The sequence below is a fragment of the Panthera onca genome, chromosome A1, assembly GCF_046562875.1.
Source record: "Panthera onca isolate mPanOnc1 chromosome A1, mPanOnc1 haplotype 2, whole genome shotgun sequence".
NCBI classification, from domain to species: Eukaryota; Metazoa; Chordata; class Mammalia; order Carnivora; family Felidae; genus Panthera; species Panthera onca.
This window is the reverse complement of record NC_138339.1, coordinates 238,919,384-238,934,945: the sequence shown is the minus strand read 5'-3', so window position 1 is coordinate 238,934,945 and position 15,562 is coordinate 238,919,384. Positions and strand designations below refer to the sequence as shown.

At 44.5% G+C, this 15,562-nt stretch overlaps 1 protein-coding gene across 7 annotated transcripts in view; it reads left to right on the top strand.

The window, feature by feature from the left end:
• Positions 1-15,562, top strand: part of IFT88 (intraflagellar transport 88) — a 131,086-nt gene that overhangs the window by 96,838 nt on the left and 18,686 nt on the right. For all 7 annotated transcript variants that reach the window (XM_060637581.3, XM_078448587.2, XM_060637580.3 and 4 more), the window contains 2 exons: positions 1,269-1,375; positions 10,248-10,314. In XM_060637581.3, coding sequence (XP_060493564.1) covers positions 1,269-1,375; positions 10,248-10,314 — 174 coding nt within the window. The remainder of the gene's footprint in view (positions 1-1,268; positions 1,376-10,247; positions 10,315-15,562) is intronic.

Below are 15,562 nucleotides of genomic sequence, written 5' to 3'. Positions count from 1 at the left end.
TGGTCGGTTAAGCGTCCGACTTTGGCTCAGGTCATGACCTCACAGTTTGTGAGTTCAAGCCCCGCGTCAGGCTCTGTGCTGACAGCTCAGAGCCTGGAGCCTGTTTCAGATTCTGTGTCTCCCTCTCTCTCTGCCCCTCCCCCATTCATGCTCTGTCTCTCTCTGTCTCAAAAATAAATAAACGTTAAAAAAAAAATTAAAAAAAAAAAGTCTGCCTTAACTAGAGCTATGGAAAAAACATTTGCACCCATGTACTATCTCATTTTGAGCACAGTAGTTTTCTGATAAACCCAGCAGGATAATACATTCTTAAAATATATTCTTCAGTTATCAAAAATAACTCTAAAGAGTTCAGAGAACATCCACCAAAAACAATGACTTTTATTTCACATTAAATATTCATTCCTAAGGGGCACCTGGGTGACTCAGTCGGTTAAGCATCCGACTTTGGCTCAGGTCATGATCTTAAGGTTTGTGGGGTCGAGCTCTATGTCGGGCTCTGTGCTGACAGTTCAAAGCCTGGAGCCTACTTCAGATTCTGTTTCTCTTCTCTCTCTGTGCTCCTCCCCCACTCACACTCTGCCTCTCTCTGTCTCTCAAAGATAAATAAATGTTAAAAAAAATTTTTTTTAAATATTCCTAAACCATTCTTTCTGAGGATAGGTAGGTAAGAGAAATAATTAAGCATTATTTGTACAATATATGTAAATTACCTCCTTATTGTGAATTAAGACAAATGTACACATAGGCAATTTATATAATAACACGTGATATTTTAAATTATTTTAGTACTATTCTTTTGCAACATTTTAGTGGTCATGAATTGCTGACTTACTTACAAATTCTTAGGGAGGATGCTACAGTGTTGATAATACAGCACTGTTCCAGCACTATCGATGTGGCCGAAAGACAGATGAAAACTCCTAGGAAGAGAAAGACAAAAAACCAAATATCTAATAGATCAGTAGTCATAAGTAGAGGAAAGGAAAAGCAGATAAGGAGATAAAGAGTATGGGAAGGGCCCTAAATGTAGATGATGTGGTCTGTCCTGAGGGCAGGACAGGTGGAGAGAGTCCTCCCTGTAGGTCCTCTTTCAGGGAAGTCCCGTTCTCTTAGGGCCAGTGGTACAAAGTGTAGGTTAATTTTTGACGAAAACAAATACTGTTTGTGAGCATCATTCCTCCTTGTGTCCCAAAAGACGGATTCATTGATTTCTTATACTTTCAACCCTGCAGTAATATTTGTCTACATCTGTTTTTACAATTTAGGTCTGCGCTTCTTGGTTCGTCTCTGCACAGATATTGGATTAAAAGAAGTTCAAGAATATGCAACAAAACTTAAGAGATTGGAAAAAATGAAAGAAATAAGGGAACAGGTATCTCATATGAGCCAAAATCTACTGTCTGTTAATTTTCAAAATGTCAGCCTTCTGTAGCTCAAATGAGTGATGCTGGGTTCTTCTATCAGTAAAAAAAAAAAGTTGAAATTTTTTTCTGCTATGACATAAAAGGAGAAACAACTAAAATTCTAGTTTGAGGATAAAATTCTATCAAGAATCAATTCTTTTTTTTTTTTTTTTTTTTTTTTTTTTTTTAATTTTCTTTTTGAGACAGAGAGCGTGAAGCGGGAAGGGGCAGAGAGAGAGGGAGACAGAAAATCCCAGGCAGGACAGCATGGAGCCCGACTCAGGGCCCAACTTGGGGTCCATCGCAGGGCTCGATCCCACGAACTATGAGATCATGACCTGAGTGGAAATAGAGAGTCCACCAAGAGTCCACCAACTAAACCACCCAGGTGCCCCAAGAACCAGTTCTTAACAGGAGGAAGTGCAACAGAGTCAGCCTACTGTAGTGGATGGTTGGTTACTCACAGACAGATCGTTGTAACTTTCCACAAAGCAGAATAACTTGCAGGTTAATTTACAGAATTAATTTCAGTTGCAGGGCCCTGTGGCCCATGGAAATTAAGAGGAAATCATATAACAATAGTACTTTTTCTTTAAGCTGTTTCATTATGTAGTAGACCATGGCTCTGAGAATAGTATTAATTTGCATGGAAGCTTTTTAAGTTTTATTTCTGTGTTTCATGCAGTATGTGCAATAGCAGTGTTCTTATTTTTACTTTTTGAAGAGAATAATCTCCCCTAAGTTTGAGCCTGGAATATTTAACATGGTCTTTGAGTGTCTGCCTTAAATAGAAAGAAAATACATTCTTTAAGGTTAGACTTTATCAAGAATTTAATTATCTTGGATAATTAAGTCTAAATTCCATATTTGCTTTCAAAATGTGGTTAACTTTAAATTGTCTTTGCTTTGAAGATGTGATCTGATGGTTTTATTCTTTATTCTCTCGTGTAAAGTATCAGTTGTAAAAGGATTATGAACAAGACATAGATTTTTACCTTAAAAATCCTATAAAATACCAAGTTGTTATTAATGCGATGCTAGGGTATATAGTTTAAAACCTGCTATCAAGACCAATTTACTACCATATACCCATTGGTGAATCAGGTAACCTGTGTGCAAGTTTTGTAAAATTAAACAGGTATAAATGAAAGTTCAAATTATCATAAGTGTCATCATAATCACTGCTCAATTTGTCCCATTAAGAAGAATCCAAAAGAAGTATATATCTCAAACCAAGAACATTCTTTGGAGCTTGAATTAGTTGTAAAGTTACTTAGTATAGATCCATGGAGGTATGTGGAAAGGGTCACATTCTTAAGACTTCTGACGTTTCACCATCAGGAGTTTAAGTTGATGCTGAACAGAGAACACACAAAAAAGGCAAACTATGGCTCGTGCGTAATACACTCCTCACAACTTACAGCCTTAAACAGGGCGACTGGCATGTGTGTTACCATCTCTGGTTTAGCAGACTTTGGTGCAGGCTCGTTTTACACAGTAAGTAGCTGCCTTGAACTCCCGGGACTTGTCTTGCAGCCAGCTCACAAGGGATCCTAACTCCAGCTGTAGGAAACCCCGATTCCAGGGAGTCCCTGGGGAATGAACTTGAGGGATAAAGACCAAAACATGGCCCCTTTAAACAGATGCAGAGTTGCTTCTGCATGATTTTCTTTTCGCCCAGTTTCCCCATGTTGGGTTGCATCGGGTCGATATCGTGCTCTGGTTTTGGTCTTCACAGCGCTTCACCTTTACGTTGACGTCCTGTCTCCCTTTGCTTTTTCTTTTCCCTCGCCCTCCTTCCTGTATGCATCCTCTCTCTGTGGTGTCAAACTCTTTCTTGCTCGGGCTGTTACGGGGCTAATATTCTTGCGGACTCTTGGTTCTTACTACTATGAATGAATATGTGAGTTACACTGAGACTGCTTTTCCTTTGTGATGAGTACTCTGCCGATTGATTCCTCTCCCATCAAAATATTTATCTATTCGTTGAGTATAGTCTACTTTTATCTGTTTCTCTCATATATCTGACATCCTTGCACTGTCCTCACTAAAATAATTCCCTAATGACTTAATTAAGAGTACTTTAGTGGGGCGCCTGGGTGGCTCAGTCGGTGAAGCATCCGACTTCGGCTCAGGTCATGATCTCTCGGTTTGCGAGTTCGAGCCCCATGTCGGACTCTGGGCTGAGAGCTCAGAGCCTGGAGCCTGTTCCAAATTCTGTGTCTCCCTCTCTCACTGTGCCCCTCCCATGCTCATGCTCTGCCTCTCCCTGTCCCTCAATAATAAATAAACATTAAAAAAAAAAGAGTACTTTAATAAAATCATATGAGTTACTATTGATGAATTTAGATCATCCAGTGTTTCTCTTACTTATTCACTCTAATTATTAATGTCTCAGTGTGCTTGAGCAGTGCCTCTTTTGGTAATATTATGTCACTGCTCTCACTGTAATCTGTATAAAACCCAAGGTCACTTAGATGTCTTTTCTCATTATAGCTTCTTCTTAATATCTTCCCTTAAATGTTACTGCTTAATCTTACTTGAAAGTGAAAGTCACAGCCCTCATCCACAAAGTACTCTGTTTTCAGTGCCCTTGGAATCAGTTTCTCTGTTCTTTGGTACTCCTCATTAAATCTTTGTCACTTATGTTTTGCTTTTAAATGCAAAGTGGAGGGGTGGCTGGGTGGCTCAGTCAGTTGTGTCCAACTTCGGCTCAGGTCATGATCTCATGGTTCGTGAGTTCGAGCCCTGCATCAGGCTCTGTGCTGACAGCTTGGAGCCTGCTTTGGATCCTCTGTCCCCTCTTTCTCTGCTCCTTCTACACTTGCTCTCTCTATCTCAAAAATGATATACAAAAAAAAATGCAAAGTGGAGGAGAAAAAATAGTGGAAAAGAAAGGTCCTAGGAAGAAGAGACTAAAAGAATTCTCACTATTTGAGAGTTAATTTCTCTTTTAATTGTTGTGTGTTCAATTTCAGTTTGTGTTTCTTGAATTGTGAGCCCGTGGGGCAGAGCATTCTATTTCCTGGCTTGCATAGTACATAAAGCACTATTAGTTTCGAAGCAAAGTATAGTAAATAAACTTCTGAATCAAGGGCACTCTCCTTTTCTAAATTTGAACTTAAAACTTGTTACTTTTTGTGTGTGTTTCTTGTTTAGAATCTGCCCCCATGCAGAAACTTAACATTTCTCCATGTAATTAGAATTTCTTTATGTAATTATTGTTACATAAATTGTTACATAAATTGTCTGCATAATACAATCTACTATTATACAGGTAGATATGTCTTGATTTCTTTAAACATTTATGCATTGTTAGATATCTTTTTTAAAGTCGGTAACTCTCGGGGCACCTGGGTAGCTCAGTCGGTTAAGCGTCCGACTTCAGCTCAGGTCACGATCTCGCGGTCCGTGGGTTCGAGCCCCGCGTCAGGCTCTGTGCTGACGGCTCAGAGCCTGGAGCCTGCTTGCGATTCTGTGTCTCCCTCTCTCTCTGCCCCTCCCCGTTCATGCTCTGTCTCTCTCTGTCTCAAAAATAAGTAAAAACGTTAAAAAAAAAAATTTTTTTTTTAATAAATAAAATAAAGTCGGTAACTCTCTATGATCACTCTAATTTTGTTGTTTCTTCCTGAAGAAGAGCACTTCCATATTGTGAACTGGAGACAGTTTGTGAAACAGACCTGTAATTGAAAGCAGGAAGGGGCACGTGGGTGGCTCAGTCCTTTTAGCTTGGGACTCGACTTTGGCTCAGGTCATGATCTCATGGTCAGGAGAATGAGCCCGTGTGGGGCGCTGTGCTGACAGTGTGGAGCCTGCTTGGGATCCTCTCTGCCCTTCTGCCCCCCTCTCTCAAAATAAATAAATAAACATTAAAAACAAAAGGAAAGCAGGGATATCAGAGATAATCACATCAAATCTTTACCTGGAGCTGCTGATAGGAAAACAAAGTGGACCCCCAGTCTTTGTCCCTTCCTTTCCTCTGGAAGTGCTAATAATGGTAGAAGTTTGGCAGCAGGAAGGAAAAGAAGTGAAGAGGCTGGATGAATGTTTGTGAATGATGTTAGCACTCTTCGTGGTTCTGGTTACAGTTTCCCCTTCAATTCTACTTGATAACATCTGCTTGACGAGACAGTAAAATAGCAACAGCTAACGCTTACTGAGTGCATGACGAATACAGGCCCTGTTATGAACATTTTATGTGTATTAACGGACTTAACCATTGCAGTAGTCCTAGGATGTTGGGTATAGTTTCATTATTACTTTTTTTTTTAACAGATGAGAAAACTGAGAACCATGGTGGCTAAGTCCCTTCCTCTAGGTCACACGGCTATTGGGGGCAGCCCTAGGCTTCAAATCCAGGTTCCTAACTACTGTGCCTTACCACCTTATGAAAAGTAGGGGAAGCAGATGATCCAGATAATTATTTTCAGCTGATATATAGTTCTTACTTACTCTGGACTCAAAAAGTCGGTAAATTAAAATGGCAAAAGCAGAACTCCATAATTTGATTAGGATGGGGGTCTCAAACTAGTGCTATTCAAGCATGGTCTGTCGGCTAGTACAGCCTCAGAATCACTTGGGCACATCTTAGAATTACAAAGTCTTGGGCCCCATCCCAGACCTACCGAAACCCTACCCCAGAGTTAAATTCAAGAATCTGTGTATGTGTTTTTAAACAAATTCTCCAGGTATTTTTATATTCACTAAAGTCTGAAAAGCACTTGTCTAGAGTTAATGCTCCCACAGGGTCATCACGCAAATGATCAAATACCAGCTCGGGATATGGAATCTGATATAAGGGAGGGGGGCAGGAAATAGATATAAATCAGGTCATGGATTTTTAAAAATTGTTTAAAATGGGAAAGGATTTATGTAGACCTAAGAAAGAGAGATAAATTGATTCAGGTTTATGGGAGCCAGGATAGTGTATCTCCCTGAGCCCCTAACTCCTATTTTAAAGGAGTTAAAGCCAGAAATGTATTTATTTAGACTGGTTTTTCAGAGAACTTCTTCTCTTCCTGGAACTTTTATGGAAAAAGAAGACTGTTCTCCCCTTGGTGCTAAGAGGAATATTTTACACACTGTGTATTCATTAGTGCCATCAGTGAGCAATTCTAAACACTGGGCTGTTGGCCAGGCAAGAAAGACCTACTGTGCGTGTCTGGCTGCTGTGGGCCTGGAGCAGTGTGAACAGGCAAGAAGGGCCTACTGTGCGTGTCTGGCTGCTGTGGGCCTGGCGCAGTGTGAACAGGGAAGAAGGGCCTACTGTGCGTGTCTGGCTGCTGTGGGCCTGGCGCAGTGTGAACAGGCAAGAAGGGCCTACTGTGCGTGTCTGGCTGCTGTGGGCCTGGAGCAGTGTGAACAGGCAAGAAGGGCCTACTGTGCGTGTCTGGCTGCTGTGGGCCTGGAGCAGTGTGAACAGGCAAGAAGGGCCTACTGTGCGTGTCTGGCTGCTGTGGGCCTGGAGCAGTGTGAACAGGCAAGAAGGGCCTACTGTGCGTGTCTGGCTGCTGTGGGCCTGGAGCAGTGTGAACAGGCAAGAAGGGCCTACTGTGCGTGTCTGGCTGCTGTGGGCCTGGCGCAGTGTGAACTGGCCCCAGGAGCTGGGGGCCTCATAGAATTGCTGTGTTTTAAAGATGTTTTATGTTTCTTCTTCACTGAACACACAAAAAAATCAGCTTCCAGGCATTCTGCCAAACAACTCTATGTCTGGAAAAGAACAAATGGGAAGAGCAGGAATTGAAGACTGAGCAATCGAAATACAAAAAGGAAGAGAAAAACATCAGCCGAAATGCAAAAGATTAGAGAAGAGAGAGTATGCAAGATTCAGGGTGGTGGAGGTCGTTGATTTTCAGCAGCAAATAGGTGTCCAGTTGGAAGAGAATAAAAACCCACGTTCTCGGGGCGCCTGGGTGGCTCAGTCGGTTGAGCGTCCGACTTCAGCTCGGGTCATGATCTCATAGCTCATGAGTTTGAGACCCGCGCTGGGCTCTGTGCTGATGGCTCAGACCTGGAGCCTGCTTCAGATTCTGTGTCTCCTCCTCTCTGTGCTCTCTCTCTCTCAAAGATAAATAAACATTTACAAAAAACCTAAAAACCACATTCTCTACCCACGGGAGAGTGGTGAAGGAGAAGGACCAGCAGGCGGGACCCTGAGTGTGAGGGGGGCGTGGGTGCTGGTAAGCACACTGAGTGAGCAGCCAGCTGGGTCACAGGGGAGTCGCCCTAAGATGAGAGTGGAGCTGAACCCTGAGGGGTGAGTCGTTGCTGGAAAGGAGGTGAGGAAAGGCCTGGCAGGCAGAGGAGGTACCAGATGGAGGCTGGCCCCTCCAAGGGATGCAAGCTGGCTCTAACTCACAAAGTACGAGGGGCAGTCAGTTTCCAAAGATGCAAAGGACAGAATGTGATGTATTGAACACGTGCTTGCTCCATGGGCCCTGCGGGCAGAGGTTGAGCCAGCAGTGGGGCTCTGGCACCGTCGTGTGCTTACGTGACATGTGTCCAGCAGAGCACGGTGTCCTGGGAGTAGGAGAGAAAGAAGAGAAGTCTTTGAATCAAGCCAGGTTTTCAGTTTCTCTTGGTGAGTGGAGCAGAAAGACGGGTGGGCAAGCGAAGTGTCTGGAGGTCCTGACGTGGACATACTTAAAGTGCTGGGGTGTTTCAGGGGCGCCTGGGTGGCTCGGTCGGTTGGGCGTCCGACTTCGGCTCAGGTCATGATCTCACGGTCCGTGGGTTCGAGCCCCGCGTCGGGCTCTGTGCTGACCGCTCAGAGCCTGGAGCCTGTTTCAGATTCTGTGTCTCCCTCTCTCTCTGCCCCTCCCCTGTTCATGCTCTGTCTCTCTCTGTCTCAAAAATAAATAAACGTTAAAAAAAAAATGAAAAAAAAAAGTGCTGGGGTGTTTCTAGGCTAGAAATAAGGTGAGTATTCAGGGGATTAATTAGGAAAAGATGGACGAGAGCCACAAGATTGGGGAGTTCTAGATGGGAGCAAGGAACAGGTGGAATGGGGCGAAGAATGTGGTGATCGTGGAAAGTGCTCACTTTCCTAAATTGTCCTGTTCTAAACGTATGGTCACTAAAGCAACTGCAAGATCTTTTCTCACATTTGATTTGAAAAACCTTCAGGTCACACAGGCATTTGTATCTATGAGTTTATTTTAGTATTGTGTAGGTCTTTTGGATATGCTAGAAATAATCTTCAGAAAGATGAAAAACAAGTTTTGAAATAAAATCTGATTACAGACATTAAAATTTTTATTTTGTTATATCATCTTTAGATTTTAAAGAGAAGGGGCAAAGGGGAGAGATGGGGTTTCAAGGGAGGTTTCTTTTTAACAGAAAAAAACTTGGGCATATTTACATATATTTGAAAGTACTGAGTGTTTCATTTTAGAGAAATGAGTCTTGAGTTATTGAAATTTTTTTTCTTCCTAGCCGATCACAATGTCAGTAACCTCTAATCTGTGATCTGATAATTCAGAATTTACTGGGGAATAAATAATTTGTCTTTTGAATCAGATATGAAATTTTGCTTATATTATTGAAGATCTAAATAAGGTACCAATCTATGTTTAAAATTTTAATTTAGTTGTGGAGTAAATAATTATCAAAAGCTGTGTGACTCTCTTCACTAACTACCCTGTCTCTCTAAACACAGCATTAGGCATATGAGAATCTGGCAGTATGACTTGAGACAGATTCAGTGTCAATACAAAAAGTATAACTCCTAAGCAAAACACAAAGTAACCGTAAATTGCTTCAAAAAACCTAAGAATGTCACAGCTTGAAGATATTTCTTATGTTTTAAGGGTAAGCTTGTACCTAAGAAAGTGGGCTATTAAGCAGATCTTAAGTATTTTGTGAGATTTTAATAGTTCTTTTATTATAGAGGTTGAATTTCAAAGTTTACCTTTTTTCCTCCCCAAATAGTTCAAGTCCAGCCATTACAGAGTAAAACTAACGCAGGATATAGCCCTTCAGTGGGTTCCCTCCTCCCCTCCCACCCCCCCCACCCCCCCCCACCCCCCCCACCGCCCCGGTCTAAGACCTCAACTTTCACCTCAGGAGCATATTTGCTTTATAAGCAGTGGTTACGCTGCACCTGAGTGGAAGTGCCCCCTGGGTATTTACTAAGGCCTGAGGACCCTGGTGGAGGGCAGGCTGGGAACCCTTTGTTTACAGAACAACTTTGTCTTTTCTCTCATAGAATCAAGGTAAGGAGCAATGTGCACCCAGCTCTTAGGAGAGTAGGAGCAGTAAGCCTTAAGCGCTACACAGTAATGTTAATTTAAAAAATCAACATTTAGGAGCACCTGCATGGCTCAGTCGGTTAGGCACCCGACTCTTGATTTTGGCTCAGGTCACGATCTCACGGTTCCTTGAGTTCGAGCCCTGCGTAGGGCTCCACGCTGACGGTGTGGAGCCTGCTTGGGATTCTGCCTTCCTCTCTCTCTGCCCCTCCCTTGCTCCCTCCCTCTCTCTCTCTCTCTCTCTTTCTGTCTCAAAGATAAATAAATAAGCTTTTTAAAAAAATCAGCATTTACTTGTATTCACCTTCAAGGGAATATCATTTATTCTTTTAAACTCATCTTCTTGGGGCGCCTGGGTGGCGCAGTCGGTTAAGCGTCCGACTTCAGCCAGGTCACGATCTCACGGTCCGTGAGTTCGAGCCCCGCGTCAGGCTCTGGGCTGATGGCTCGGAGCCTGGAGCCTGTTTCCGATTCTGTGTCTCCCTCTCTCTCTGCCCCTCCCCCGTTCATGCTCTGTCTCTCTCTGTCCCAAAAATAAAATAAAAAACGTTGAAAAAAAAAATTTTTAAAAAAACTCATCTTCTTGTTCTAGCGCGTAAGGTCCGGCAGAGATGGCAGTGGAGGCTCCCGCAGCAGAAGAGAGGGCAGTGCCGGCAGTGGTGAGTACTTCCTGTTTCCTTGGCGCACTGGATTTGACAGACGTCTAGCACACGGGCCTCTTGAAACATCTTGAATAATCAGAAAGAATGCCTTTTGTTCTGTACGCAGTAAAACCTCACTCACTCCAACTAATTTTGTAAGCATTCTGTTATGTGAGTGATGGTGAATGTTAGTGGATTTTACTTCTTCAGTAAGCATATCTGTTTCTGCTAAGTGGTTAATAAATAAGGTCATGCTGAATAGATTACCATAGATGTCCATGCTAATGAGGTTTTACTGTGTTACATTTTGTTAATTTACCTTTTAGGGCAGTGCAATGAGAAGTAAGATGGCCTTCTAGAATGCTGGCAGTGCTGAGTATACTTTAGTGTAGAAATCGTGCCAGTCTGGGCATTAGGAGACATGATTCTAGTTCCTGTCTTGATCACGACAGCCGTCTCCCTTTGGACCAGCCACATAAATGCCGTAGGCTTTAAGTGATTTCTAAATTTCTTTGCATCGCTCAGTTCCTTGACTTCGACCACTTGTCACAGCATTACTTAGTAACAAGGTTGTTAAGTTTTCCTTCCCGTTTTCCTCATCATCAAAATCTGCCTTCTCTGTCCACGTCAGAGGAATAGTATAAGTTAAACTTAGTAGAAATTTGGTGGTTTTAAAGAAACGGATTGGAAAAATAAAGGCTAAATTGGGATGTGTAAATACACGTACATTCTCTCATATCTGTACGTAGCACTGTCCTGCAGACGTGACCCGGGTCCGTGCCCCTGCCCCTTTCATTCGTTCGCAAACGTTTATTAGATGCGTACCAGGTGCCAGATAAATACTGTGCTAAGTGCCAGAGACATAGGGATGAGTAAAACACGGTCCCTGTGCTCAGGGAAATTAAAATCTAGTTGGAAGGACACACAGGTCTCAGGCGCTGCTGAGAATGCTACTGACTTTCCTGGGGATACAAACTGCAGCTGGGACAAAGATTCTTTCCTGAGATCTGAGCTCTGCTTGGCCAGATGGGTTTAAGCAGTTACGATCATCAGGGGCATCTCGTTCTGGCAAGAGAGTTTGATTCTCTGAGGATCAGTCCGGCTTTTCCAGCTGAACCTCACAGTCCTCGCCTGTTTACCCTCAGGTCCCAGGAGTAGTTACCCACGGCCTCAGAAAGTAGCAGCTGTCCCTCGCACGCCAAGGGAGGTTTGCCGCGTCGAGGAGTAGCCATTTCCTACCTCGTCAGCCCCCCGTGGTCGTGATGGGCGTTGACCTTCCCATACTGTCCCCTAACCCTCAGATGCGGCCTCCGCTCTGTTACCCCTGCCCCACCCCTGCTTCAGTGTGTTCACTCAACTCTCTGGGGTTGGATTAACTGAGTCCTGGGTCTGAAAGATCTGTCCCAGCAGTTCTCATGGCGACGGCCATGCAGGCCTGCAGCCTCTTATCCAAAGTCTGTGGGGCCAAGCGTGTTGTGGAATTCAGCATCTTTTGGAGTTTAGAAACCTTCTGTGGTGCTTTACCCATATATAATACCCGTGGGGTGCACCTCACAATCAGAACTGTTACTGATTCGGGAAAACACATGGGTAATTACACTAAGGTTAAATAATGGCTAAAAATAGCTTCAGGTCAAGTCGGGGTTTACGCCCATGAAGTTTACATGTTGCCACCTGAAAACTTGGCTTTCCGAGCTCTTTGGAACTGGGAGTTGTGGAGAGGGATCGTGGACTTGCATGTACCAGCAATGTCCCTAGTGGCGAAGGGTCGGCACACAAGCCTGTGGGCATCAGCTGAGAGGAACGTGGAAGGTTCAGCAGACGTCTCGCCGCTGCTGCTTCATCCTTGCTCTTAGGAAGCAGGCGGCCTGTGATAGGAGCTTTTCTTGAAATTGAGTGTCCCTTCAGGAGTCACTGTCTTGGTAACCCTAGCGGAGTGCTAAGTGTTGATACAAGTTCTTTATTAAAGTTTATTAAAGATGGATTCACCATCTTCTAAGTTTTTTACACTTCCCTCTAAAAATCTTAAACTCAGAGGCGCCTGGGTGGCTCAGTCACTTAAGCCTCCGACTCTTGATCTGGGCTCAGGTCATGAGCTTACGGTTTGTGAGATCAAGCCCCTCGCTGGGGGCTTGGGGCCTGCTTAGGGTTCTCACTCTCCCTGTCTGCCCCTCCCGCCCCCACACATGCACATCCTCTCTCAAAAAAAAATCAACTTTTTTTAGTGTGAGATTCAAACAAAGTAATTATAAAAAAATCAAAATCTGAAGTTCAGAGTCACCAGCCAGTCCCTCCCAGAACGACTCCCAGCAGTCTTGTATTAAGTTCTCAGAGCCTTCTCTGGTAATTCACAAGCTTGCAGAATGTCGCCAGTGTTAGCCTCTAGACCTGAGCCTGAGTTACCCGGATGTCTTCAGCTTGAAGTCTGCTTCAGAAACATCAGGACCTCCTAACAGGATGCCAGGGCGTGCCTGGTTGGTGCTGAAGCAGAGCCCAGAGGACAGCGTCCCCAGTTCCACCCCAAGAAACTGCCCAGACCGTCGTCTGCCTCTCACAAACATCGGAAGGATCAGGGTGTGCCTCAGAGGCCACTGAGGGGCCAGACCCCCCGACACCAAGAGTTTTGCTCAGCCTCCCGAGGTGACCTCTCCCCAGTGAGACTCCTTAAACCACACCGTGTCTCAGAACACATGCAGCGCCTCAGCTGGGCCTGGCGCCTCCACCGCAGTCAGGGTCAGGGTAGCAGAGGCAGACAGCTGAGGCCGCCCGGGATCTGACAACCGAGCGCAGAGACGGAGAGGCCTTGCCGTTCCAAATTCGCCCCCTGGCCCTGGCCCTGGCCCTGGCCCTCACCCTCACCCCCTGCTGTTTTCTTGTTCAATAATTTTTCCTTTCTCTCATCTATTCCATTTCAGTCCAACACAAATAGTCAGTCCTAGTGCACAAATACGCCTTATCCTCACAGGAGGGAATTTTGGAGTAGAGACTGGGTTATTGACACATTTTTACAAGCTGGGTGTCATGTTGCCTGGCTCTCTTGGCACAAGTTTAAAGTATTAAATACTTCCTTTTCAGGGTCCTTGCTTGCTTGCTTTCTTCCCCCACCATTTGACGTTTTGTTCCTTATTTCCTGGTCCCTTGAGTTACATGGCATCCCAGACTTCTTCATTCGCTCCTGCAGCCCGAATTCGATGCCTCTTTCAGTGACCTTGCTGGTTCCACCGCAACACTTTTCCGAGAATCGCGTCTTCTGCCTTTTTTCTCCAGCTCGTGGCACAGGCCACGGTGCAGGCTGTCCTGGCCTTGAAGTCTGAACAAACCCTGCTGTGGATGCCTCTCACTTCCTCTTTCCCCTCCCCTCACGGGCCCTTTCAGAGCATCCAGCAAGCACGCTGCGAATGCACCCTCACCCTCTCCGGCGGTCTCCCCGCCACTCACCGTGTGCATATGGCCGCTTGCCTAGTTATTGTAACCCCGCAGGTGACAGGCCCCCGTCTTAACCATCTTCCACCTCTACGTGTGAGACCTCAAGATGCACATTTCTGTCTTTATGTGGAAATATTTGGCACTTCCGTCCGGGTTAGGCCCACGGGTCAGTTAGTGGAAAGGAATGATTTCCCAAATGCATGCAAAAGAGGCCAGCCTTAAGCTGCTAAAGTAAATGCCGTGCCTACAACTAGACTTTTTCAAGTATTGCCCGGGAAAGAGGACCATAAGGAATTTCCATATCGCAATATGTGAAATAGCGATTTCTGAAAGGATTAGCAGGAGTCCTTGAAAATTGTCCTTTTTTAAGGGCGCCTGGGTGACTCAGCCAGTTGAGCATCCGACTCTTGATTTCGGCTCGGGTCATGATCCCAGGGTCTTGGGATCGAGCCCCGCGTCAGGCGCCGAGCGTGGAGCCTGCTTGAGATTCTCTCTCTGCCCCTCCCCCACTCGCTCACACGTGAGTGCGTGCTCACTGTCTCCTCTCTCACCCATACAAAATTTCCAAAAAAGAAGAACATGTTCATTTCTTGTGGATCAGGCTGGTCCCACGGCAGCCTTGTTTTTGCTGTTATTTTGCTTAATGAGCCTCGGCGCCCATCCTCTTTGGTGGCTCTCCAATTTGAGCACGTGTCAGAGTCACCTGGAAGGCTTGTGAAAACAGCCTGCCGAGCTCCTAGCCCAGCATTTCTGAACCAGTCTGGGCCGTGCCCAGGAATTTGCATTTCTGCCAAGGTCCCCGCTGATGCTGATCTTAAAGGAGATATTACAAGAGTAAATGTGACGTGGTGCATGCGGAAAGGTCGCTGCTGTCATTACCACCAAGTGTAACTTCTTCGTAGTGGCAGTCATCCAGCCTCTGGCTTCATGCCCTCGCTCTGTCACTCCCGAGCGTACTACCCTGGGAGGTGGTTTGAGCTTGAAACTAACTTAAAATTACGTGCACGCCCACGGAAGGGGCTCAGTGCAAATACTCAGTGCTGAGGAGCTATTATTATTATTACTTGGTTACGAACTGCATCGAAAAGCAACAGTGTCTGGTTTAGAATATTGAATATCCATTCCAGGATTTTCAGTACTTTAGTTTGTTTTTGTAGAATTAACTTAAGATGAAATGAACTTGTTTTAACTGGTTGAAGTAGAAATGCATTACTCTTTTAAGTGCCAAATTTTGGGTTAAGGTTTTAGCTGTTCAGTGCCAAAACATCAAACGATTCAGAAAAAAAGGCACGCTGACAGTCAACTCACACCAAGAGAGCTGTATTCGACCCGTTCCAAGTCTCCAAGGTCAGCCTCTGTATGCTCTGCTGGATAAGCCAGATGAGAGGAGGAATCCTATGCCTGCCTAGTGAGCTGGCGTGCATTAAAAGGCCAGGAGATCCGCAGAACGCATCTGCTTCCCATGTGTATCTGTCCTCGGGAAACAAGAGTGCCTTCTTGTAAGGCGTCGTCCATTTCAGCATGATGGTTGCATCTTGTGACTTGAGTACTGTGTTTGCCATTAAGGTTTCATTTTAAAATCGTTTTTATTTACTCTGTGTGATAATAGTTGGCTGCATTTTTTCATTTAACTTTTATCATGTCTTGGGTGTGAACTTTTCCTGTGAAAATGTATCTCTTAATTTTACACAAAAAATAATTTTATAATGAAAACGAGTAGGATAATATGACTCAGTGGACAGAAATTTCCTTTAAGGTCAACTTTTTGAGGAACCTATCTTTTATAAAGTACACTGTGACCATGTTCTAGTTTCAAAAACTGAAGTTTTAAGGTTATAGT